The following is a 26,131-nucleotide window of genomic DNA, read 5'->3' on the forward strand; positions in this document are numbered from 1 at the left end:
TGTACAGTCTGCTGCCCTCTTAGCCAGGTCTCCCTTGTAAAAGAGGTCTTCTGACCTCAACGGGACTTACTGGATAAGGTTAAAACAAATAAAACAGATCCACTCACAATGTTCTCTGTCTGGAACCCATGTTTTCAGTATAAGCAGGTGGAGCAGTACATGTCGTTCCATAAGCTGCCGGCGGACGTGAGGCAGAGGATCCATGAGTACTATGAGATTCGCTTCCAGGGCAAGATGTTTGACGAAGACAGTATTCTGGGAGAACTCAGCGACCCGCTCAAGGAGGTCTCTTCCATTACACCTCAATCTCTTCTCTGTGTCTCTCTCTCTCTCTCTCTTTCTCTCTCTCTCTGTCTATACCCTTACATACTTGCAATCTCTCCTTTCAAAACAGTTGGAGCAAACATAGAAAGACAAAAGAAAACTATTTATATTTGCCCAAGATGTGGTCTATCTCTATTTCACTGTCACATACTCTCTACATACTCCTGTACTGTACTCCTACAGTACTCCTGTAATGATTCCTCTCTTCTCTTCTCCATTAGGAAATTGTGAGCTTCAACTGCCGCGGGTTGGTAGCCAACATGCCGCTGTTTGCCAATACAGACCCTCATTTTGTAACAGTGATTCTGACCAAGCTGCGCTTTGAGGTCTTTCAACCTAATGATTTCATCATACGGGAGGGCACACTGGGGCGGAAGATGTACTTTGTCCAACACGGCTGCGTCACCGTGCTCCCCCGCGGAAAAAAGGAGATACAGCTTAGCGATGGAGCCTACTTTGGGGGTGAGCTGTTTGCGAGAGTGGTTGGAAAGTGTTCTCCACCAATGTTTTACACCCTCTTTTCTCATTCACCCCTTTGATTTACTCTTCTCTGAACTCTCTCCCTTTGTCCTAAACTCTTCCCTTTCTCTTTCTGATCTTTTTGATCTTCCTCTATATCGCTACTCCTCTTCCCTTCTCTTTACTCAATTCTGTTTAATACCGTAGCACCCCAACACTGCGAAACAATCAATGTAACTGTTTAATACAGACAACTTTGTTGGGAAATATTATTCACCTTAAACATTACATGTATGTTGAGTACATGGGATAAACTGGGTCAAATCTCCTCTCCTCCCTTAGAGATCTGCCTGCTGACCCGTGGACGTCGGACGGCGAGCGTGAGGGCTGATACGTACTGCCGCCTCTACTCCCTGAGCGTGGACAGCTTCAACGAGGTCCTGGAGGAGCACCCGCTGATGAGGAGGGCCTTTGAGAGCGTGGCTGTGGACCGCCTGGACCGGGTACAGGGGCGAGAACCCCTCATGACTGACTGACACTTATGGGAACATAGAGGAGAGCACAGTGTAAACCTCTGTGACAAGATGGACGGCATTCAACTGATAAAGATCAGACAGTCAATGGACAATGGACATGTTGCGGTTGTTTTTAATTTGGAAACCTACTTATAGAAAGTTCTACTTCAAATATGTTTATGAAGAAGCATATTACAATGTAAACAAGTGAACAAACATATCAATGAGCTTCCCTTTTTAACAGATAAGATAACAGTAATATAAACCAAAACAAAATGGACACATCAAAACCAACAGGAATTTTTTTTAAAAATAAAAATAAATAGTACCCCCCCCTCCACTCTTCACACCCGGTCCTCCACATACTGTGCATATGGAAAGTATTCAGACCCCTTGACTTTTTCCACATTTTGAGTAAATTGTTTTTTTCCCTCATCAATCTACACACAATACCCTAAGCAAAAACTGTTTTTGTGAAATGTTTGCAAATGTATTAAAAATTAAAAATTGAAATATCACATTTACCTAAGTATTCAGACCCTTTACTCAGTACTTTGTTGAAGCACCTTTGGCAGTGATTACAGCCTCAAGTCTTCTTGGGTATGACGCTACAAACTTGGCACACCTGTATTTGTGGAATTTCTACCATTCTTCTCTGCAGATCCTCTCAAGCTCTGTCAGGTTGGACGGGGAGCGTCGCTGCACAGCTATTTTCAGGTCTCTCAAGATATGTTAGATCGGGTTCAAGTACAGGCTCTGGCTGGGCAACTCAAGGACATTCAGAGACTTGTCCCAAAGCCACTCATGTGTTGTCTTGGCTGTGTTCTTAGGGTCGTTGCGGAAGGTGAAGCTTTGCCCCAGTCTGAGGTCCTGAGCGCTCTGGAGCAGGTTTTCATCAAGGATCTCTCTGTACTTTGCTCCGTTCATCTTTCCCTTGATTCTTACTAGTCGCTCAGTCCATTCCGCTGAAAAACATTCCCACAGCATGATACTGCCACCACCGTGCTTCACCGTAGGGATGGTGCCAGTTTTCCTCCAGATGTGACGCTTGGCATTCAGGCCAAAGAGTTCAATATTGGTTTCATCAGACCAGATAATATTTTTTCTCATGGTCTGAGAGTCCTTTAGGTGCCTTTTGGCAAACTCCAAGCGGGCTGTCATGTGCCTTTTACTGAGGAGTGGCTTCCGTCTCCACTCTACCATAAAGGCCTGATTGGTGGAGTGCTGCAGAGATGGTTGTCCTTCTGGAAGATTCTACCATCTCCACAGAGGAACTCTGGAGCTCTGTCAGAGTGACCATCGGGTTCTTGGTCACCTCCCTGATCAAGGCCCTTCTCCCCCGATTGCTCAGTTTGGCCGGGAGGCCAGCTCTAGGAAGAGTCTTGGTGGTTCCAAACTTCTTTCAATTAAGAATGATGAAGGCCACTGTGTTCTTGGGGACCTTCAATGCTGCAGACATTTTTCTGTACCTTTCCCCAGATCTGTGCCTCGACACAATCCTGTCTCGGTGGACTTCAATCAAGTTGTAGAAACATCTCAAGGATGATCAATGGAAACAGGATGCACCTGAGCTCAATTTGAGTCTCATAGCATAGGTTCTGAATACTTATGTAAATAAGGTATTTCTGTTTTTTATTTTAAATACATTTGCAAACATTTATTAAAACCTGTTTTCACTTTGTCATTGTAGGGTGTGTAGATTGGTGTGTAGATTTTTTTACTTTTTTTATCCATTTCAGAATAAGGCTGTAACGTAACAAAATGTGGAAAAAGGGTCTGAATACTTTCCGAATGCACTATGTACTGATACAGTGCCTTCAGAAAGAATGCATACACCTTCACTTATTCCACATTTTGTTGTTACAGCCTGAATTCAAAATGGATTAAATCATTTTTTGCTCATCCATTTACACACAATACCCCATAATGAAGAAGTGAAAACAGGTTTTTAGAAATGTTTGCAAAAGTATTTAAAATAAAAAACAGAAATACCTTATTTACATAAGTATTCACACCCCTGAGTCAATACATGTTAGAATAATATTTGGCAGCGATTACAGCTGTGAGTCTTTCTGGGTAAGTCTCTAAGAGCTTTCCACACATGGATTGTACAATATTTGCACATTATTATTTTTTAAATTCTTCAAGCTCTGTCAAGTTGGTTGTTGCTAGACAGCCATTTTCAAGTCTTGCCATAGATTTTCAAGCCAATTTAAATTTAAACTGTAACTAGGCCACTCAAGAACATTCAATGTCGTCTTGGTAAGCAATTCCAGTGTATATTTGGCCTTGTGTTTTAGGTAATTGTCCTGTTGAAAGACTGAACCAGGTTTTCCTCTAGGATTTTGCCTGTGCTTAGCATACCCATAACATGATTCAGCCACCACCATGCTTGAAAATATGAAGAGTGATACTCAGTGATGTGTTGTGTTAGATTTGCCCCAAACATAACGCTTTGTATTCAGGACATAAAGTTAATTTCTTTGCCACATTTTTTGCAGTTTTACTTTATTGCCTTATTGCAAACATGATCCATGTTTTGGAATATTTGTATTCTATACAGGCTTCTTTCTTTTCACTCTGTCATTTAGCTTAGTATTGTGGAGTAACTACAATGTTGTTGATCCATCCTCAGTTTTCTCCTATCATAGCCATTCAACTCTGTAACTGTTTTAAAGTCACCATTGGCCTCATGGTGAAATCCCTGAGCGGTTTCCTTCCTCTCCAGCAACTGAGTTAGGAAGGACGCCTGTATCTTTGTTAAACACTATTATTGCACAGAGGTCATGCAACGTATGTGACTTGATAAGCAAAGTGTTAGTCCTGAACTTATTTAGGCTTGCCATAACAAAGGGGTTGAATACTTATTGACTCAAAACATTTCAGCTTTTTGGGAAAGAAAATCAAAAAACATAATTCCACTTTGACATTATGGGGTCAGTGACACAAAATCGCAATTGAACCATTTAAAATTCAGACTGTAACACAACAAAATGTGGAAAAAGTCAAGGGGTGTGAATACTTTCTGAAGGCACATGTGATGTTACCTCATCTCACGATGCCAGAGCTATTTTGCATTGGCTTCACTGGCTAGTAGTTTTCTGCATTAGGTTAGTGAGGACATTCACGATAATGCTGTTTAATATTCTACCTTTCGTAAACCCTTAAATTATGCTTTACCAATACTTAACAAAAATAAAAATGCAACATGTAAAGTGTTTCATGAACTGAAATAAATGATCCGAGAAATTGTCCGTATGCATAAAAAGCTTATTTCTCTCAAATGTTGTGCACAAATTTGTTTACATCCCTGTTAGTGAGCATTTCTCCTTTGCTAAAATAATACATCCCCCTGACAGGTGTGGCATATCAAGAAGCTGATTCAACAGCATGATCATTACACAGGTGCACCTTGTGCTTGGGACAATAATAGGCCACTCTAAAATGTGCAGTTTTATCACACAACACAATGCCACAGATGTCTCAAGTTTTGAGGGAGTGTGCAATTGGCATGGTGACTGCAGGAATGTACACCACTGTGTCGCAGCCTGCCGCGACCGGGAGACCCATGAGGCGACGCACAATTGGCACAGATTCGTCCGGAGAGGGTTTGGCCAGCCGGAATGTCCCCAATTGCACCCTAGCGACTCCTGTGGCGGGCCGGGCGCATGCTCGCTGACACGGTCGCCAAGTTGTATGGTGTTTCCGCTGACACATTGGTGCGGCTGGCTTCCGGGTTAAGCGAGCAGTGTGTCAAGAAGCAGTGCGGCTTGGCAGGGTCATGTTTCGGAGGACGCATGGTTCTCGACCTTCGCCTCTCCCGAGTCCGAACGGGAGTTGCAGCGATGGGACAAGACTGTAACTACCAATTGGATATCATGAAATTAGGGAGAAAAAGGGGTAAAAAGTAAAATCAATAATAAAAACAAAACAAAATATGGAATGTCCATCAGAGCTATTGCCATAGTTAATGTTCATTTCTCTACCATAAGCCGCCTCCAACGTCGTTTTAGAGAATTTGGCATTACGTCCAACCGGCCTCACAACCGCAGAACATGTGTATGGCATCATGTGGGCGAGTAGTTTTCTGATGTCAATGTTGTGAGTGCCCCATGGTGGCGGTGGGGTTATGGTACTGTATGTGCAGGCATAAGCTACGGACAACGAACACAACTGCATTTTATCGATGGCAATTTGAATGCACAAAAATACCATGACAAAATCCTGAGGCCCATTGTGAGGCCCATTTTTTGTAAGGTATCTGTGACCAACAGATGCTTATCTGTATTCCCAGTCATGTGAAATCCATAGATTAGGGCCTAATGAATTTATTTCAATTCACTGATTTCCTCATATGAACTGTAACTCAGTAAAATCTTGGAAATTGTTGCATGTTGCATTTACACTACCGGTCAAAAGTTTTAGAACACCTACTCATTCAAGGGTTTGTCTTTATTTTAACTATTTACTACATTGTAGAATAATCAAAACTATGAAATAACACATATGGAATCATATAGTAACCAAAAAAGTGTCAAACAAATCAAAATATATTTTATATTTGAGATTCTTCAAATAGCCACCCTTTACCTTGATGACAGTTTTGCACACTCTTGGCATTCTCTCAACCAGCTTCACCTGGAATGCTTTTCCAACTGTCTTGAAGGAGTTCCCACATATGCTGAGCACTTGTTGGCTGCTTTTCCTTCACTCTGCGGTCCGACTCATCCCAAACCATCTCAATTGGGTTGAGGTCAGGGGATTGTGGAGGCCAGGTCATCTGATGCAGCACTCCATCACTCTCATTCTTCGTAAAATTGCCACACCTGGAGGAGTGTTGGGTCATTGTCCTGTTGAAAAACAAATGATAGTCCCACTAAGCCCAAACCAGACGGGATGGCGTATCGCTGCAGAATGCTGTGGTAGCCATGCTGGTTAAGTGTGCCTTGAATTCTAAATAAATCACAGACAGTGTAACCAGCAAAGCACCCCCACACCATAACACCTCCTCCTCCATGCTTTACGGTGGGAAATACACATGCAGAGATCATCCGTTCACCCACACTGCATCTCACAAAGACACGGCGGTTGGAACCAAAAATCTCAAATTCGGACTCCATACCAAAAGGACACATTTCCACCGGTCTAATGTCCATTGCTCGTCTTTCTTGGCCCAAGCAAGTCTCTTCTTATTATTGGTGTCCTTTCTTTGCAGCAATTCGACCATAAACGCCTGATTCACGCTCCTCTGAACAGTTGATGTTGAGATGTGTCTGTTACTTGAACTCTGTGAAGCATTTATTTGGGCTGCAATTTCTGAGGCCCCTGCAGCAGAGGTAACTCTGGGTCTTCCATTTCTGTGGCGGTCCTCATGAGAGCAAGTTTCATCATAGCGCTTCATGGTTTTTGCGACTGCACTTGAAGAAACTTTCAACGTTTTTGAAATGTTCAGTATTGACTGACATTAATGTCTTAAAGTAATCATGGACTGTCGTTTCTCTTTGCTTATTTGAGCTGTTCTTGCCATAATATGGACTTGGTCTTTTACTAAATAGGGCTATCTTTTGTATACCCCCCCCCCCCACACACCTTGTCACAACACAAATGATATGATCGTCTGTGCCAGGCGCGCCGATTCCAGTATCTCAGAAATGTCCGGCCTCCTGGGCTTTTCACGCACAACAGTGTCTAGGGTTTACAGAGAATGGTGTGACAAACAAAAAACATCCAGTCAGCGACAGTCCTGTGGACAAAAACAGCTCGTTGATGAGAGAGGTCGAAGGACAATGGCAGGAATTGTGCAAGCTAACAGGCGGGCCACAAACAGGCAAATAACGGCACAGTACAACAGTGGTGTGCAGAATGGCATCTCGGAATGCACAACTCGTCGGTCCTTGTCACGGATGGGCTATAGCAGTTTAACACTTCTTTGGTTACTACATGATTCCATATGTGTTATTTCATTGTTTTGATGTCTTCACTATTATTCTACAATGTAAAAAATAGTAAAAATAAAGAAAAGCCTTGAATGAGTAGGTGTGTCCAAACTTGACTGGTAGTGCACATTTATGTTTAGTTAATTTAGCAGACACTCTGATCACACCATACTGCCATCAGACTTCTGATACCAATGCAGGGTGAAAGGGGGCCACAAAATGGTGAACCGCTATAAAGACAATGGTATATAAAAGTATTTTATATTTTGAAAATACAAATTACAGCTCTCGAAAGTATCTTGTTACAAAATACATTGGAATGTATCATGTAATACAAATTACAAAATACTCAGAAGTATTGAAATACATATTTCAAATACATGTAACATAAATACTGCTGATCTCTGACTACAGCCATCTTTACCCCTGCACTGTTTTGAGAAAAGGTTGAGCTGTTCCCTGCAGCTGCATTCCAGCCAGCCATACAAACAGCCTTCCCTCCCGCTTCGAGTCGGCATGGTACTAAATTCAGCCCGCTAATACCGCTTCTTCTTCTTCGATGGGGTTTTAGGGCGGAGTACATGCCAAAAGTTTTATTTGGCCAACTACTGGATAGAAAAAATGCAGAAGTCATTCTCATTCTTTCACAATTCCTTCAGAGCCCTACACAGGGGACCTGAGAGGACGGAACTGCTCCAGCCAGCAGTTCATGTAGCTCCTTGCCTGTGACATTCGTCAGTCCCAAGAATCGCTCAGTTACAGATATGATGACAGCAATCCTTCCTGAATTATTGTCTACTCCAGCAGTGCAGTTTATTTCCATTGCTGTAAACGGCAAAAAATTCACCCTCTTCATGACAACGATATCTGGATCCTGTACCTTGCAATCGGCACCTACATCTTTGTACCTCTGTGTCTCCACAGTAACCAACACACTAGCACTTTCTTTTACCTTTTTCGCTGCCTAGACATACAGTGGGGGAAAAAAGTATTTAGTCAGCCACAAATTGTGCAAGTTCTCCCACTTAAAAAGATGAGAGAGGCCTGTAATTTTCATCATAGGTACACGTCAACTATGACAGACAAATTGAGAAAAGAAAATCCAGAAAATCACATTGTAGGATTTTTAATGAATTTATTTGCAAATTATGGTGGAAAATAAGTATTTGATCACCTACAAACAAGCAAGATTTCTGGCTCTCACAGACCTGTAACTTCTTCTTTAAGAGGCTCCTCTGTCCTCCACTCGTTACCTGTATTAATGGCACCTGTTTGAACTTGTTATCAGTATAAAAGACACCTGTCCACAACCTCAAACAGTCACACTCCAAACTCCACTATGGCCAAGACCAAAGAGCTGTCAAAGGACACCAGAAACAAAATTGTAGACCTGCACCAGGCTGGGAAGACTGAATCTGCAATAGGTAAGCAGCTTGGTTTGAAGAAATCAACTGTGGGAGCAATTATTAGGAAATGGAAGACATACAAGACCACTGATAATCTCCCTAGATTTGGGGCTCCACGCAAGATCTCACCCCGTGGGGTCAAAATGATCACAAGAACGGTGAGCAAAAATCCCAGAACCACACAGGGGGACCTAGTGAATGACCTGCAGAGAGCTGGGACCAAAGTAACAAAGCCTACCATCAGTAACACACTACGCTGCCAGGGACTCAAATCCTGCAGTGCCAGACGTGTTCCCCTGCTTAAGCCAGTACATGTCCAGGCCCATCTGAAGTTTGCTAGAGTGCATTTGGATGATCCAGAAGAGGATTGGGAGAATGTCATATGGTCAGATGAAACCAAAATAGAACTTTTTGGTAAAAACTCAACTCGTCGTGTTTGGAGGACAAAGAATGCTGAGTTGCATCCAAAGAACACCATACCTACTGTGAAGCATGGGGGTGGAAACATCATGCTTTGGGGCTGTTTTTCTGCAAAGGGACCAGGACGACTGATCCGTGTAAAGGAAAGAATGAATGGGGCCATGTATCGTGAGATTTTGAGTGAAAACTTCCTTCCATCAGCAAGGGCATTGAAGATGAAACGTGGCTGGGTCTTTCAGCATGAAAATGATCCCAAACACACCGCCCGGGCAACGAAGGAGTGGCTTCGTAAGAAGCATTTCAAGGTCCTGGAGTGGCCTAGCCAGTCTCCAGATCTCAACCCCATAGAAAATCTTTGGAGGGAGTTGAAAGTCCGTGTTGCCCAGCGACAGCCCCAAAACATCACTGCTCTAGAGGAGATCTGCATGGAGGAATGGGCCAAAATACCAGCAACCTTGTGAAGACTTACAGAAAACGTTTGACCTGTGTCATTGCCAACAAAGGGTATATAACAAAGTATTGAGAAACTTTTGTTATTGACCAAATACGTATTTTCCACCATAATTTGCAAATAAATTCATTAAAAATCCTACAGTGTGATTTTCTGGAAAAGAAATTCTCATTTTGTCTGTCATAGTTGACGTGTACCTATGATGAAAATTACAGGCCTCTCTCATCTTTTTAAGTGGGAGAACTTGCACAATTGGTGGCTGACTAAATACTTTTTTCCCCACTGTATATTGAGGACTCTCTCGCTGCAGGGATTATGTGTCCATCTTCCTCCCCCGCCGGCACAGGGTTCTTCTTTACGGAGAAGAAGGACAAGACCCTGCGTCTGTGTATCGACTACCGGGGTCTTAATGACATTACGGTTAAAAAATGTTACCCGCTTCCACTCATCTCTTAGCTTTCGAGCCTCTCCAGGGGGCGGACAACTTCTCCAAGTTGGACCTTCGGAACGCCTACCATCTGGTTCGATACGGGAAGGAGACGAGTGGAAGACAGCCTTTAACACTGCTAGTGGGCCCTACGAGTACCTGGTGATGCCGTTCAGACTGACCAACGCTCCCGCAGTGTTCCAGGCCCTGGTCAATGATGTGCTCCATGATATGTTGAACCAATTTGTGTTTGTCTACCTCGACGACATCCTCATTCATTCCCAGTCATCTCAAGAGCACGTCCTCCATGTCCGACATGTCCTTCAGCGTCTCCTGGAGAACCAGCTTTTTGTGAAGGCGGAGAAATGTGAGGGGGGGGGGTGCTAGGCTGTTTGTCCTGGACTCTGCCAATACTCCGGTTCATTCCTCGAGACTCACCTGTCATCCTGGCTCCCGTCGGACCTTGGCTTTTGTCCAACATCGTTTTTGGTGGCCCATTATGGTTCTTGACGTCTCCACGTTTCTTGCCGCCTGCACTGTGTGTGCGCAGAACAAGACTCTGCGGAAACTCCGGTTGGCCTCCTTCAACCACTCCCTGTTCCTCACCACCCCTGGTCCCATATATCCTTGGACTTCGTCACGGGTCTCCCTCCGTCAGATGGCAACACCACCATCCTTACGGTGGTGGATAGGTTTTTCAAAGCCGCCCATTTTATTCCCCTTCCTAAGTTTCCCTCAGCTAAGGAGACGGATCCATGGACTTCTGGTCGACATGGTCTCTGATCGCGGTCCTCAGTTCTCATCCCGGTTCTGGAAGGCGTTCTGCGCCCTCATTGGGTCGTCGGCCAGCCTGTCCTCTGGTTTTCATCCTCAGTCTAACGGCCAGTCGGAGCGAGCCAATCAGGATCTGGAGACGACTCTTCGTTGCCTTGTCTCCACCAATCCCACCACCTGGAGCCAGCAACTCGGGTGGGTGGAATATGCCCGCAACATCCATCCCTGTTCTGCTACGGATTTCTTGCCTTTTGAGTGTTCCCTGGGATATCAGCCCCCATTCTTCCTGGAGCAAGAGGAAGAGGTCAGCACACCTTCTGCCCAGATGTTCGTCTGTCGCTGTCGCCGTACCTGGAAGAGAGCCTGGGCCTCTCTTCTCAAGACCACCTCCAGGTATCAACGACAGGCGGACCACCACCGGACCCCTGCTCCCCTCTACCGTCTTGGGCAGATGGTATGGCTTTCCACTCGGGATCTGCCCCTCCGGGTGGAGTCCCGCAAACTTTCTCCCCACGTTTTATTGCCCCTTTCCCCATCTCTAAGGTCCTTAGTCCCTCTGCTGATCGCCTTCTTTTGACCCGCACTCTCCGTATACATCCCACTTTCCATTTATCTAGAATTAAACCCCTGTCTCACAGCCCTTTGTCTCCTATTTCCAGGCCCAACGCTAGGAACATCCTGGACCCAGCCCTCATCGCTGAGTTCCGCCGCCGGTACCCCGGTCAACCAAGTATGTTCCCGGGTAGGATGCCAGGTGGCGCCCCTAGAAGGGGGGGGTACAGTCACACCCTGATCTGTTTCACCTGTCTTGTGCTTGTCTCCACCCCCCAAAAGGTGTCTCCCATTTGTCCCCATTATCTTCTGTGTATTTATACTTACGTTTTCTGTTTGTCTGTTGCCAGTTCGTCTTGTTCCGTCAAGTCCTACCAGCATGTTCCCGTGTTTCCTGTGCTCTAGTTTTAGTTTTTCCTAGTTTTCCCAGTTCTGACCTTTATGCCTGTCCTGACCCTGATCCTGCCTGCCGTCCTGTACCTGCCTGACTCTTTGGATTACGACTCTTTGTCTGCCTTGACTTACATTTTGCCTGCCCCTTGTACTATAATAAACTCTGAGACTCGTACTATCCGCCTCCTGTATCTGCATCTGGGTCTTAGCCTGAGCCGTGATACCTTGGTAGACAAGCCACCAGGGGGAGACTCGTCGAGGCCTGGCGACAGACGGAGTCTACATCACTTGGCGGTGGCTCCCTCTGCTGGACGTGCCAGGACTAATTGGGTCTGATTGAGGCTGGTTAATAATCAAGGGGCTGATTGCTCACCAGCCATACGGGGCCCATAATGCTACCAGGAGGGCAGCACAGGGGAGAGGTTGGAGGTAGTGAGAGGTTGCTACCAGATAGATGTCCTCCCGTTCTGTTAGAACCGAGGGGCTCGGTGTTCTATCCCAGAGGAGACAGCATTCCCCGGAGCCCAGAAGGTGGTAACCCGGAAGAGGTCTCCTGGAGGAGACCAGTTTCTTTTCTTTTTCTTTATTGTTTTAAATAAACACCCTTGAAACTGAGGTATCACACTTGTGTCTGATCTGTGTAAATGTTTAGATCAAACCCCCTGGTCTGCCACAATATATATATATACACTGCTCAAAAAAATAAAGGGAACACTAAAATAACACATCCTAGATCTGAATGAATGAAATAATCTTATTAAATACTTTTTTCTTTACATAGTTGAATGTGCTGACAACAAAATCACACAAAAAATATCAATGGAAATCAAATGTATCAACCCATGGAGGTCTGGATTTGGAGTCACCCTCAAAATTAAAGTGGAAAACCACACTACAGGCTGATCCAACTTTGATGTAATGTCCTTAAAACAAGTCAAAATGAGGCTCAGTCGTGTGTGTAGCCTCAACGTGCCTGTATGACCTCCCTACAATGCCTGGGCATGCTCCTGATGAGGTGGCGGATGGTCTCCTGAGGGATCTCCTCCCAGACCTGGACTAAAGCATCCGCCAACTCCTGGACAGTCTGTGGTGCAACGTGGCGTTGGTGGATGGAGCGAGACATGATGTCCCAGATGTGCTCAATTGGATTCAGGTCTGGGGAACGGGCGGGCCAGTCCATAGCATCAATGCCTTCGTCTTGCAGGAACTGCTGACACACTCCAGCCACATGAGGTCTAGCATTGTCTTGCATTAGGAGGAACCCAGGGCCAACCGCACCAGCATATGGTCTCACAAGGGGTCTGAGGATCTCATCTCGGTACCTAATGGCAGTCAGGCTACCTCTGGCGAGCACATGGAGGGCTGTGCGGCCCCCCAAAGAAATGCCACCCCACACCATGACTGACCCACTGCCAAACCGGTCATGCTGGAGGATGTTGCAGGCAGCAGAACGTTCTCCACGGCGTCTCCAGACTCTGTCACGTCTGTCACATGTGCTCAGTGTGAACCTGCTTTCATCTGTGAAGAGCACAGGGCGCCAGTGGCGAATTTGCCAATCTTGGTGTTCTCTGGCAAATGCCAAACGTCCTGCACGGTGTTGGGCTGTAAGCACAACCCCCACCTGTGGACGTCGGGCCCTCATACCACCCTCATGGAGTCTGTTTCTGACCGTTTGAGCATACACATGCACATTTGTGGCCTGCTGGAGGTCATTTTGCAGGGCTCTGGCAGTGCTCCTCCTGCTCCTCCTTGCACAAAGGCGGAGGTAGCAGTCCTGCTGCTGGGTTGTTGCCCTCCTACGGCCTCCTCCACGTCTCCTGATGTACTGGCCTGTCTCCTGGTAGCGCCTCCATGCTCTGGACACTACGCTGACAGACACAGCAAACCTTCTTGCCACAGCTCGCATTGATGTGCTATCCTGGATGAGCTGCACTACCTGAGCCACTTGTGTGGGTTGCAGACTCCATCTCATGCTACCACTAGAGTGAAAGCACCGCCAGCATTCAAAAGTGACCAAAACATCAGCCAGGAAGCATAGGAACTGAGAAGTGGTCTGTGGTCACCACCTGCAAAACCAGTCCTTTATTGGGGATTTCACAGAAGTGTGATTGACTTGGAGTTACATTGTGTTGTTGAAGTGTTCCCTTTTTTTTTGAGCAGTGTATATATATATATATATATATATATATATATATATATATATACACTGCTCAAAAAAAAAGGTGTATATATATATATATATATATACACTTTTTAAAATAGTTTTTATTTAGCACCCCTACTTCCCGCGGCTATGCTGTTAACCTTATGCCTAACCCTAACCTTAAATTAAGACCAAAAGCTGATTTTTGTTTTCATTAACTTTTACTATTTAGTCAATTTTAACTTTGCGGCTGTGGTAACTAGTGACAACCAATTACTATAGAGGGCAATAGTAATGGCTTTTGTAGGCACCAACTCCGCCATGGTTCGTTGGACAAAGCCTAAAGGCGTCAGCATGCTTCAGTTCGGCTGGTGTCTAGCTGAATTCGGAATCCGAACTAGTGTGCTCGCATACTCCCTTAAAACAGGGTTTCCCAAATTCGGTCCTTGGGTCCCCCCTGGGTGCACATTTTGGTTTTTGCCCTAGCACTACACAGCCAAATAGTGTCCCCCTCTGTGTCACAATGGGATTCGATAAACTATTAGCGTCCGTTGCTATATCAACGGTGTGATGACCTAATGATTAGAATTTTGGACATCATTACAGCCTAAATGACGTTATTTTCATCATCGCTACGCAAACAAGGCTGGATTTCGCGACTATTTCGCTGTTTAAATAAGTTTTGTTTAACTAATAAAATGAAAACATTACTTCAAACTACCTTTGGGTACCTTGTTAACGTTACAACATTAAATCCATGTCTTAAACGTTGCTACGTTTCGGAAATGGCAAAGAAAACGTGTAATCTGCTTTACACGTTAAAGTTACTACCTTACAGATCACGAAGTCAGCTAATTTCCACTCCATTCATATGCAAATCCATTTGAATCATACACTGGCTTGTCTGGCTGTCATGTTTTTATTTTAACCTGCCCTTCCTACACTGAAATAATATAATTTCAGTAGTCCTCTATTGATTCATTTTTTTATATCTCACATTAGTACACCCTTGTGGTTGAATATATATGTATCTATTGTAGATCGTAGGATACAACAATGAATCATGTGGAACAAATAAATACCATCAAAGGATACCTTACAACTTACAATAATGAACACCTTGTGAAACAGCTGTGAAAACCAACCTGGCAATAGATAAACTTAATATATTTAACAGATTTTTTGTACACTCACATGACAATCATAGACAAAAATACTGAATTCTGGTGTGTGGAATATTGAGGAGGTGGTTGCTGTGTAGGTGGGAGGTTCTGCCTGTCACTGGTTCTCAACAGGCAGCCAGTCTCGGAAGGGGGACTTGAAGAGGGAGGCACTGCTGCTCTCTTTGTTCTGAGTGTTTGCAGTGCTAGTGTTTTTAGTTAATCTGTGTATCTCACATATTATGTGCCCAGTATGATAGAGCAAGAAAACGTTCTTATCAGATAATGACAAAATGACTATAACAGTAGCTGTAGATGATGTAATGAAAAGATGAAGGGTGGTTGGTAATGGAGGACATCAGGTGGATCCATGTCTGGGTGTTGGGCAGAACCCTTAGGTCCTGGAGAACAGGAGCAGAGTTAAAGGGAAAAGGATAGGAGACAGAGACGTAAACAAGCAAACACACATGTTCAACTTTACTGGGACAAAATGCGATGGATTAGGGCAGTGTTATAAATGGGAGATATGTACTTTTCAACACTTTTGGAAGGTATAGCATACCTCAAGCTGGTCCCCCTCCGACTCAGAGCACAGAGAATCAGACTGATCCAAACTCACTGGTTCTGGTGGATGGGATACCCTCTGCGGGGCTCGGACAGTCGATGGTCCCAAAGTCATTTAGAGAGGTAAATTGAAGAGGTACATTTTTATAAGCTCAGCATACAGTGGGAATTTTTTTTATTTAGTCAGCCACCAATTGTGCAAGTTCTCCCACTTAAAAAGATGAGAGAGGCCTGTAATTTTCATCATAGGTACAGGTCAACTATGACAGACAAAATGAGAAAAAAAAATCCAGAAAATCACATTGTAGGATTTTTAATGAATTTATTTGCAAATTATGGTGGAAAATAAGTATTTGGTCACCTACAAACAAGCAAGATTTCTGTCTCTCACAGACCTGTAACTTCTTCTTTAAGAGGCTCCTCTGTCCTCCACTCGTTACCTGTATTAATGGCACCTGTTTGAACTTGTTATCAGTATAAAAGACACCTGTCCACAACCTCAAACAGTCACACTCCAAACTCCACTATGGCCAAGACCAAATAGCTGTCAAAGGACACCAGAAACAAAATTGTAGACCTGTACCAGGCTGGGAAGACTGAATCTGCAATAGGTAAGCAGCTTGGTTTGAAGAAATCAACTGTGGGAGCAATTATTAGGAAATGTAAGACATACAAGACCACTGATAATCTCCCTCGATCTGGGGCTCCACGCAAGATCTCACCCCGTGGGGTCAAAATGATCACAAGAACGGTGAGCAAAAATCCCAGAACCACACGGGGGGACCTAGTGAATGACCTGCAGAGAGCTGGGACCAAAGTAACAAAGCCTACCATCAGTAACACACTACGCCGCCAGGGACTCAAATCCTGCAGTGCCAGACGTGTCCCCCTGCTTAAGCCAGTACATGTCCAGGCCCATCTGAAGTTTGCTAGAGTGCATTTGGATGATCCAGAAGAGGATTGGGAGAATGTCATATGGTCAGATGAAACCAAAATAGAACTTTTTGGTAAAAACTCAACACGTCGTGTTTGGAGGACAAAGAATGCTGAGTTGCATCCAAAGAACACCATACCTACTGTGAAGCATGGGGGTGGAAACATCATGCTTTGGGGCTGTTTTTCTGCAAAGGGACCAGGACGACTGATCCGTGTAAAGGAAAGAATGAATGGGGCCATGTATCGTGAGATTTTGAGTGAAAACCTCCTTCCATCAGCAAGGGCATTGAAGATGAAACGTGGCTGGGTCTTTCAGCATGACAATGATCCCAAACACACCGCCCGGGCAATGAAGGAGTGGCTTCGTAAGAAGCATTTCAAGGTCCTGGAGTGGCCTAGCCAGTCTCCAGATCTCAACCCCATAGAAAATCTTTGGAGGGAGTTGAAAGTCTGTGTTGCCCAGCGACAGCCCCAAAACATCACTGCTCTAGAGGAGATCTGCATGGAGGAATGGGCCAAAATACCAGCAACAGTGTGTGAAAACCTTGTGAAGACTTACAGAAAACGTTTGACCTGTGTCATTGCCAACAAAGGGTATATAACAAAGTATTGAGAAACTTTTGCTATTGACCAAATACTTATTTTCCACCATAATTTGCAAATAAATTCATTAAAAATCCTACAATGTGATTTTCTGGAAAATAAATTCTCATTTTGTCTGTCATAGTTGACGTGTACCTATGATGAAAATTACAGGCCTCTCTCATCTTTTAAAGTGAGAGAACTTGCACAATTGGTGGCTGACTAAATACTTTTTTCCCCCACTGTATCCCCCACTGTATTGAGAAGTGTGCAGAAGGGCATGAGACAAAGGAGTGTGAAGCAGTGGGGAAAGTGGTGGTATGTGCTAATTGTAGGGGTGGCCATGGGGCATGTCCAGTGCGAGAAAAGCAGGTTGAGGTGTCCAGGGTAAGAGTAGAGAAGAAATTGTCATATGCGGAGGCAGTGAAGAAAGTAGAGGAAGAGGGGTCAAGCGGGGGGAGTGGTGAGAGTAGGAGATATGTCCCAGTATAGTGGGATTTTCAAGCAAGTGATATATGTTTCAGTAAGATTTGATTTTTAGCGTTTATAGCAATGATTATTAATTGTACTGCAGGGATGGAACGTAAGTCGAAGAAAATTGAGGTTGTGGTGGCAGCTGCAGAGATATTTGGGTGTGCGAGACTTGACAGCAGAAGAGTTACAGGGAGTGTTAAGTGGTGATGTCCCATCATTTCAGGTTGAGGGCGTGAGGTAGGAGTGAGTATATTTAAATAGTGGAGAAGGGTGGGGTTAATTATTAGTAAGAGTTTTGAATTTGTGAGTGTAGTGTTAGATGGTAGGGTATTTATTTGCTTTGTTTTATTTTTTTTTTCAAGGAAAAGAAAAGGGAGTTGTACTCCAGTCTAGTAGGTGGCGGTAATGCAACAAATTGGATGCCAACCGCCGTTAAACCTCATTATTGAAGAAGAAGAAGCAGCAGCAGCAGCAGCTTCCGCTTCCGCTCATCATTTTGTAACACAAGCTCGGGACACAACACAAAGGTACGAAAACCTCTTTTGCAACAAAAACATTGGTGATTGTTGTTTTCATAGCTACATTAATAGATCATACAAACCGTAACAAAAACAGTAAGATTCTTATGACATTTGGAGCAGTTTTATGGATCAGAAGTCGATTGTCGTAGCCTGTTTAGCATGCTAACTAGCTACTGTAGGTCTCTTTCACAATCAAAGTGGAGGTCATAGTGGGACATATGCAGGTCCTGCTAGTGCAGTGTCGGGGAAGAATGTGTTCGGCTTTTAGCTAGATATATATTTGACGATTTCTCCTTATACACCTTTGAACATTAGGCCCGTGAAAAGTTACAATTTATTCAGTGCTATGCATTCTTATCAAGCCAACCCCTCTGATTAGCTAACGTTAGCTAGCTATGTATTGAGTTGACAATAACAACAGTATTCTTTCTTCAGTGGCTGCGAAAAATTGCTTGTTTGAGACGTTAGGCACGTTGCCTGGTACATAAGCAATAGGTACGCTTCCATGTCATGGATTTTATGATGGACATGGATGCCATTCATGTAACAGCGCCTAATGTTTTTGTGTTGTAATTGGGTCGTGTGACATTGCCATTGGGTTTTGTAATGTTGTTGCTCGAGCTTTTGTAATGGGGATGGAAGTGAAGCCTGTCTTGGATGTTGACCAACGGATTTAATTGTATTGTGGCTACATTTGAAATTATTTTTGAACTATCGACTTGTGTTCTTGACTGCATTCTGTATATCCTGTCCCTCAACCAGTCATCAGGATGCTGTCCTTGTCCCGGTGGGCTTTGGTGTGTGCAGCGGCTCGGGCCCAAGTTGCTGTCTGTCAAGGCAGAGTGACTGCCATCACACGATTCAACAGCACAACTGCTGAGGTATCCTTCCGCACAACCTGTGAAACAAAGTGCAAACTTGACAGTTGCAGACTTGGTAGCAAATATTCTGTATTGTATTTAGACGATTAGGCCTAAAGTTTTGCAATCTCTTTAGGCACCACCAAAGAAGACAACATTTGGACCCCTGGCTGACCAGGATAGAATTTTCACCAACCTGTATGGCCGACATGACTGGAGGTACCATCACAAGCTGTTCTCTATACACAATAACACTCTACACAATGTCAGAAATGCTGGCCTTTGGGGTATGAGAGCTTGGGCCAGCATTCTTCATCTGTTCAAGAATATAACATTGCATGCATATTACTTAATCATATAGTAATATGCTAATGTGATAGTATTCTTCGGAATTAGGTGTCATATTATCACTCTCTCCGTATGTCGTCCCAGGCTGAAGGGAGCTCAGAGTCGTGGTGACTGGTACAAGACCAAGGAGATCCTGCTGAAGGGAGTGGACTGGATCCTCAACGAGATCAAAGTCTCAGGGCTGCGGGGGAGAGGTGGAGCCGGGTTCCCCACCGGCATGAAGTGGGGCTTCATGAACAAGCCCAGTGATGGCAGGTCAGTGGTACTGCCTATGTTGCTCATTTGAAGCTCCGTGGTGACGTTTCCCCTAGGTACTGATCTAGGATCGGCTTCCCCTCCCCCAATCCTAACCTTAACCATTAGTAGGGAGAATGCTAAACTTACCCAAGATCAGAATCCAGGGGCAACTTTACCCTACACCCCCATTTGACTCTGTGCCAACTTTGACCTGAGAAAGGAATCTAAAACTCCTTTCCCCCCTTCATCTGCTCCTTAGACCAAAGTACCTGGTGGTGAATGCTGATGAAGGAGAGCCTGGCACCTGTAAGGACAGGGAGATCATGCGTAATGACCCCCACAAGCTGGTGGAGGGCTGCCTGGTGGCCGGGAGGGCCATGGGAGCCCGTGCTGCCTACATTTACATCAGGGGAGAGTTCTACAATGAGTCCTCCAACCTGCAGGTGAGAGCAGGGACTGCATGAAAAGGGAAAACAAGTTCATAACTACAAAGGTTTAGAAGTTGATCTCTGGACAGGCTGATATTCTTCTTAGATGTGGCACACTTTTTCACCTTTTTCCAATGTTCTTAGTAAATTCAACACATGTATGGTTCCTTTTAAGGTAATTGATTTTGAATGACATTCATTCACGTCTTCCTTGATCCTGGTTTTAACCTCAGGTGGCCATCAACGAGGCCTATGCAGCTGGTCTGATTGGGAAGAACTCCTGCGGCTCTGGCTACGACTTTGACGTGTTTGTGATGCGTGGGGCCGGTGCCTACATCTGTGGAGAGGAGACGGCACTCATAGAGTCCCTTGAGGGCAAGCAGGGGAAGCCCCGCCTGAAGCCCCCATTCCCTGCTGACGTGGGTGAGTTACTGAGGTGTAGATGGAGTCCTCCTCATGATGTAGTCATACCACAATATGGAATGAATCATGACATTTACATTTTTAGTCATTTAGCAGACGCTCTTACATGGCATGTTATTGATGATAATAGGTCAATTTAGAGGTTCAACAGAACACCTTCTACAGCAATACCAATAACATCCAAATATCCTTTGACTTTTCTTCTAAAAGTTTAATTCTAAACTTGTTGACCATTTTGTTCCCTCTAAGGTGTGTTTGGTTGCCCAACAACTGTCGCCAACGTGGAAACGGTAGCCGTGGCACCCACTATTTGTCGCCGTGGTGGCACGTGGTTCCTAGGCTTTGGCAGAGAGAGGAATTCAGGCACAAAGCTTTTCAACATCTCAGGCCATGTCAACACCCCCTGCACAGTGGAGGAGGAGATGTCTATTCCTCTCAAGGACCTCATTGAGCGACACGCAGGTACGTCCTTACAGTACACCACCGTGAGTATTTAAAACTGAGTTGCATCTCTCGTCCCAATGTAGACAAACCACCTCACCATTGTTACAACAGTTAGCAAACATGTCAGTTCCAAGATATCCAATATGTACTGTATGTTGTCTTAAATGAGTAAAAAAGCAATCCAGAGGATTAAGATTATCAGGTGGTTTTGTATCAAAGCCCTGAATCAGGTTGCCTAGTAAACACTAATGCCACTACAGACCTTTTTCAGTAGTAAAACACAGTATATATCTCGTACTTGCTCATTGACACACGCGCAGCCTCAATTCAACTGACCAAAGTGAATCTCTCTCTCTCCCAGGTGGCGTGCGCGGTGGCTGGGACAATCTGTTGTGTGTGATCCCTGGAGGCTCTTCCACACCCCTCATCCCCCGTTCAGTGTGTGACACCGTGCTGATGGACTTTGACGGCCTGGTCCAGGCTCAGACTGGCCTCGGCACCGCCGCTCTCATCGTTATGGACAAATCTGTAAGCTCTCATCCACACAGTATGGGCTGGTTTCCCAGACACTGATCAAGCCTAGTCCTGGAATAAGAAGCACTTTCAATGGAAAATCTCAGTTGAAAAGGCTATTTAGTCCAGGACTAGGCTTAATCTGTGTCTGGGAAACCGGCCCTGTATGTACAAGTAACAGCATAACACTGAAGAGAAAGTGATTCTTATATCTAGGATAACCGAAATTAGATCTGACACATTGAGAGATGTACTCTGTCATTGCAGACGGACGTCATCAGAGCCATCGCCCGCTTGATTGAGTTCTACAAACACGAGAGCTGTGGCCAGTGCACCCCCTGCAGGGAGGGTAAGGAAGACTACTTACTTAACTATTTTGATCCAAACGTTGTGCCTTTAAAGACTTCTACAAGTCTGTTTGTCTCTCTCTTTTTACCATATTCCCATCTGTATCTTACTTATTCTCTCTCTCTCTCTGGCCTGTGTGAAGGAGTGGACTGGATGAACAAGATGATGTGGCGCTTTGTGAAGGGCGACGCGCGGGCGGCTGAGATCGACATGATCTGGGAAATCAGCAAGCAGATTGAGGGGCACACCATCTGTGCCCTGGGTGATGGAGCCGCGTGGCCCGTACAGGTAAATACGAGAGAGGAATATACATACATACATACAGTGCATTCGGAAAGTATTCAGACCACTTAACTTTTTCCACATTTTATTTTACAGCCTTATTCTAAAATTGATTAAATAGTTTTTTTCCCCCCTCAATCTACACACAATACCCCATAATGACAAAGCAATAACAGGTTTAGAATTTTTTTGCAAAAAACAACTCACATTTACATCAGTATTCAGACCCTTTACTCAGTACTTTGTTGAAGCACCTTTGGCAGCGACTACAGCCTTGAGTCTTCTTGGGTATGACACTACAAGCTTAGCACACATGTATTTGGGGAGTTTTTCCCATTCTTCTCTGCATATCATCTCAAGCTCTGTCATGTTGGATGGGGAGCATCACTGCACAGCTATTTTCAGGTCTCTCCAGAGATGTTCGATCGGGTTCAAGTCCGGGCTCTGGCTTGGCCACTCAAGGACATTCAAAGACTTGTCCCGAAGCCACTCCTGCGTTGTCTCGGCTATGTGCTTAGGCTCGTTGTCCTGTTGGAAGGTGAAGCTTTGCCCCAGTCTGAGGTCCTGAGCAGGTTTTCATCAAGGATCTCTCTGTACCATGCTCCGTTCATCTTTTCCTCGATCTTGACTAGTCTCCCAGTCCCTGCCGCTGAAAAACATCCCCACAGCATGATGCTGCCACCACCATGCTTCACCGTAGGGATGGTGTCACGTTTCCTCCAGATGTGACGCTTGGCATACAGGCCAAAGAGTTCAATCTTGGTTTCATCAGACCAGAGAATCTTGTTTCTCATGGTTTGAGTCCTTTAGGTGCCTTTTGGGAAACTCCAAGCAGGCTGTGATGTGCCTTTTACTGAGGAGTGGCTTCCGTCTGGCCACTGTACCATAAAGGCCTGATTGGTGGAGTGCTGCAGAGATGGTTGTCCTTCTGGAAGGTTCTCCCATCTCCACAGAGGAACTCTGTCAGAGTGACCATCGGGTTCTTGGTCACCTCCCTGACCAAGGCCCTTCTCCCCCGATTGCTCAGTTTGGCCAGGCGGCCAGCTCTAGGAAGAGTCTTGGTGGTTCCAAACTTCTTCCATTTAAGAATGATGGAGGCCATAGTGTTCTTGGGGACCTTCAATGCTGCAGACATTTTTTGGTACCCTTCCACAGATCTGTGCCTCGACACAATCCTGTCTCGGAGCTCTATGGACAATTCCTTCAACCTCATGGCTTGGTTTTTGCTCTGACATGCGCTGTCAACTGTGAGACCTTATACAGACGTGTGTGCCTTTCCAAATAATGTCCAATCAATTGAATTTACCACAGATGGACTCCAATCAAGTTGTAGAAACATCTCAAGGATGATCAATGGAAACAGGATGCACCTGAGCTCAATTTCGAGTCTCATAGCAAAGGGTCTGAATACTTATGTAAATAAGGTATGTTTTTTATCAATGTGCAAACATTTCTAAACCTGTTTTCACTTTGTCAATATGGGGTAGTGTGTGTAGATTTGATGAGGGAAAAAAATGAATTTAATCAATTTTAGAATAAGGCTGTAATATAACAAAATGTTGAAAAGGTCAAGGGATCTGAATAATTTCTGAATACACTGTATATACACTCACTGAGGCTCAACTTATGCCTGATTCACACTATAGTGCCAAGCTGAGCTATACTGGTCTGGCCTGGTTACACATCTATGCCTCAGTGAAAATATCCAAGCCAGTATGGTTTGGGTCAGCCCTATAGAGTGAATTATGCATTAGTGTGTGTTGTTGGTTAGTAATACAGGTTTCTATGGACTGGTCCTGCATCTGTCCAGAGAGACTATTTAAAGACTGTATTTGGTAGTAGTGTAGTTGGCTGACTGGCCCTTTTCTTAACTCACTCTCTCCTACTCTTCTTTCTCTGTAGGGATTGATCAGACACTTCAGGCCTATCATGGAGACCCGAATTGCAGAGTTCCAGCAGAAGGACCAGGCCAGGGCTTAAATCACTCCTTCGTCCCCTCCCTCCATCCTTCATTCACAAATTGTTATTTAAACAAGAATGTGTTGCTTCTCATTCATTGTGAATAATTGCCTTCCTGTTTTTGCCTTTGTCTGAAGTCGCCAATAAAGCTGTATGAAACCTAAAATAGTTAAACAATTTAAACAGTTGTACTGTATATATGTATTGTTCATTTAAGACTTACAAAATTGAATCTTGGAATTGCTACTTGTTTCTTAATTTTGATGAATCAGTGTTTGATTCTCCTGTCGTGTAACAGAAGGAATATTGTCGTGGCGCATGGTACACGAAATTGCAGCTGTCGATGATGCTATACAAATGAACTATGAATCAGTATCCGGCAGTTGCCTTATGAGGTCATTTAACTTTCTCACAGCAGATATAGATTAATCCAGTCCACCATGTCAGAGTGAAACGGACCAAGAACAGTCTAGCATGTGATCTGACTACTCCCTTCTTAGTAGCCGCTGCCATGGCATCAGTCAACAAGTTCAACTTGAGAGTGGAGCATGCGTTATATAGAAATACCCCCTCAAATTGTACCCATAGTACAGAATGACTTAAATGGGTGGACAGCTCCAGATCTGAATGGCAGGAGTGTATAACTTTTTTCCCCCCTGCCCATCCCATACCTGATTACAAATCATAGCCTATCGCTGTGATTCGGTATGTTGATTATTGAAGTAAGCTGTTAGAGCTGGGCTGGGACAAAACCCTTTACACACGCCTGCTCTTCAGGACTTCCTGCAATGACTGAAACAGACCAAAGCAGGAGAATTGTGTTTCAGGTTGAAACAGCTTACCTAGTTGAGAGGTTCTGGAACAGATAAGGCGCAAATAAGGTTTGCAATTTGGCATCAATAACATGACAGTAATTCTACCTCAAAAAACAAACGTGTGAATACCAATTAATTTAAAACCCCCATAGCAGGTAGGACTAAATAAGGTTACATAACCTAGCTGAGCTAGCTAGTTAGATAACAGGCATTTTCAATTTAAAACGTGCCCAAGACAGTTCACAGAATTGTCCATTGAAACAACTTTAGCCAATTTATTAATTCATTACTAAATTTAACTAGCATTAGCTAGTTAATCCAGATATTCTTACCTTTGCCTCGATCCGGCAGTCTCATCCAGATCATCATGGATGGCCATGGTGAGTGACGTGATGCTTGAGACAGAAATGTGTAGTTCTGTATGATAACCACATTAGCTACTTAAAAAACCCACTACCCCATTCCACTACTTTGACCCTATCTGCTCCTGCACCATGCCAACGGCCTGGGAGGATGGGACACCACCATTCAACACACCCTGTAACTCTTCTGAAGTCAAATCTCATATACCCAAATACTTTTCTGCAGCTGCCACCACAACATCTATCCTCTACGATTTATGTTCCATTCCTGCGGTACAATTGACATGAACGCCAAAAAACTAAACCTTACTGAAGCACATGTTATTCCGATCACTCTCTATTGACCTCAGCCTACTCACAGGGATCCTCTTAGGATCCCTCAACCTGGACCCATCTTCCTCTACTACTCTCTTCACTGCCTCAGCATACGACACCTTCTGCACCACTCTGATCATGGCAACCTCAACCTGCCTTTCTCTCACCAGCCACCTCTGATCTCCAGCACCATGGATACCCCTATACAGTTTACAGACAACTTTTCCCACCGATACTACACATTCCTTTGTCTCATGTCCTCCTGCACACTTCTCACATCTAGATATCTCCCTCCTACACACTGCTGCCACTTGAGCATAAGCTTGACACCTAAAATACCGTAATGGGTTCGGGACAAAAGCTCTCACGGGATAACTGACACATCCTAATGTAACAGTACTCATCTTGCGTTGTGTTGTGAACAATCATCGTCAAGGACTCCAGCAGGTAGCACCAGTCAGGGATATATTATCTGATAGAGAAACAGCATGGATAGCACGTCATGCAATGCAGCCACCACAAATATTCACAAAGGAAAACCACATCTCATGTACAATATTCCAGCAATGTTTACAAACAAATTGATATAACTTGTACATTTCGATCTGCACTAAATGTGTATTTTTCCATATATTGACACATCCTATGTGTTTTAATCAAATCAACTATATTCACTGAGCTTGTCTGATGCTTTAAGCACACTGTTTTATTAAATAATTATGACACACAAATGGCTAGAGGGAGTCCGACCAGCAATTGA

At 44.4% G+C, this 26,131-nt stretch overlaps 2 protein-coding genes across 2 annotated transcripts; both read left to right on the forward strand.

Moving 5' to 3' along the window:
• Nucleotides 1-108: 108 nt before the first annotated feature.
• On the forward strand, nt 109-1,734 carry LOC311107121 (potassium/sodium hyperpolarization-activated cyclic nucleotide-gated channel 2-like; the record flags this gene model as incomplete). The annotated part of the gene is made up of 3 exons (XM_084149606.1): nt 109-285; nt 546-786; nt 1,126-1,734. The coding sequence occupies 3 exons, from the start codon at nt 109-111 to the stop codon at nt 1,317-1,319; spliced, it is 612 nt and encodes a 203-aa protein (XP_084005732.1). The 3' UTR covers nt 1,320-1,734.
• Nucleotides 1,735-17,978: 16,244 nt separating this feature from the next.
• LOC311115667 (NADH dehydrogenase [ubiquinone] flavoprotein 1, mitochondrial-like) lies at nt 17,979-24,062 on the forward strand. Its single transcript, XM_084157328.1, has 11 exons — nt 17,979-18,043; nt 18,800-18,918; nt 19,034-19,116; nt 19,330-19,500; nt 19,742-19,925; nt 20,144-20,333; nt 20,583-20,795; nt 21,139-21,305; nt 21,558-21,639; nt 21,781-21,926; nt 23,823-24,062. Exons 2-11 carry the CDS (start codon nt 18,808-18,810, stop codon nt 23,898-23,900), a joined length of 1,425 nt encoding a protein of 474 aa, XP_084013454.1. The 5' UTR covers nt 17,979-18,043; nt 18,800-18,807; the 3' UTR covers nt 23,901-24,062.
• The last annotated feature ends 2,069 nt before the right edge of the window (nt 24,063-26,131 follow it).

Source organism: Coregonus lavaretus (assembly GCF_964263955.1).
Source record: "Coregonus lavaretus genome assembly, chromosome: 3".
NCBI lineage: Eukaryota > Metazoa > Chordata > Actinopteri > Salmoniformes > Salmonidae > Coregonus > Coregonus lavaretus.

What these genes read in the sequence shown, in the direction of transcription:
- LOC311115667 (XM_084157328.1), top strand. Translation starts at nt 18,808, where the DNA reads ATGCTGTCCTTGTCCCGGTGGGCTTTGGTGTGTGCAGCGGCTCGGGCC. An exon ending in TCAACAGCACAACTGCTGAG is followed by an intron (nt 18,919 to 19,033) that starts GTATCCTTCCGC and finishes CAATCTCTTTAG; the next exon opens with GCACCACCAAAGAAGACAAC. An exon ending in AACAAGCCCAGTGATGGCAG is followed by an intron (nt 19,501 to 19,741) that starts GTCAGTGGTACT and finishes TCTGCTCCTTAG; the next exon opens with ACCAAAGTACCTGGTGGTGA.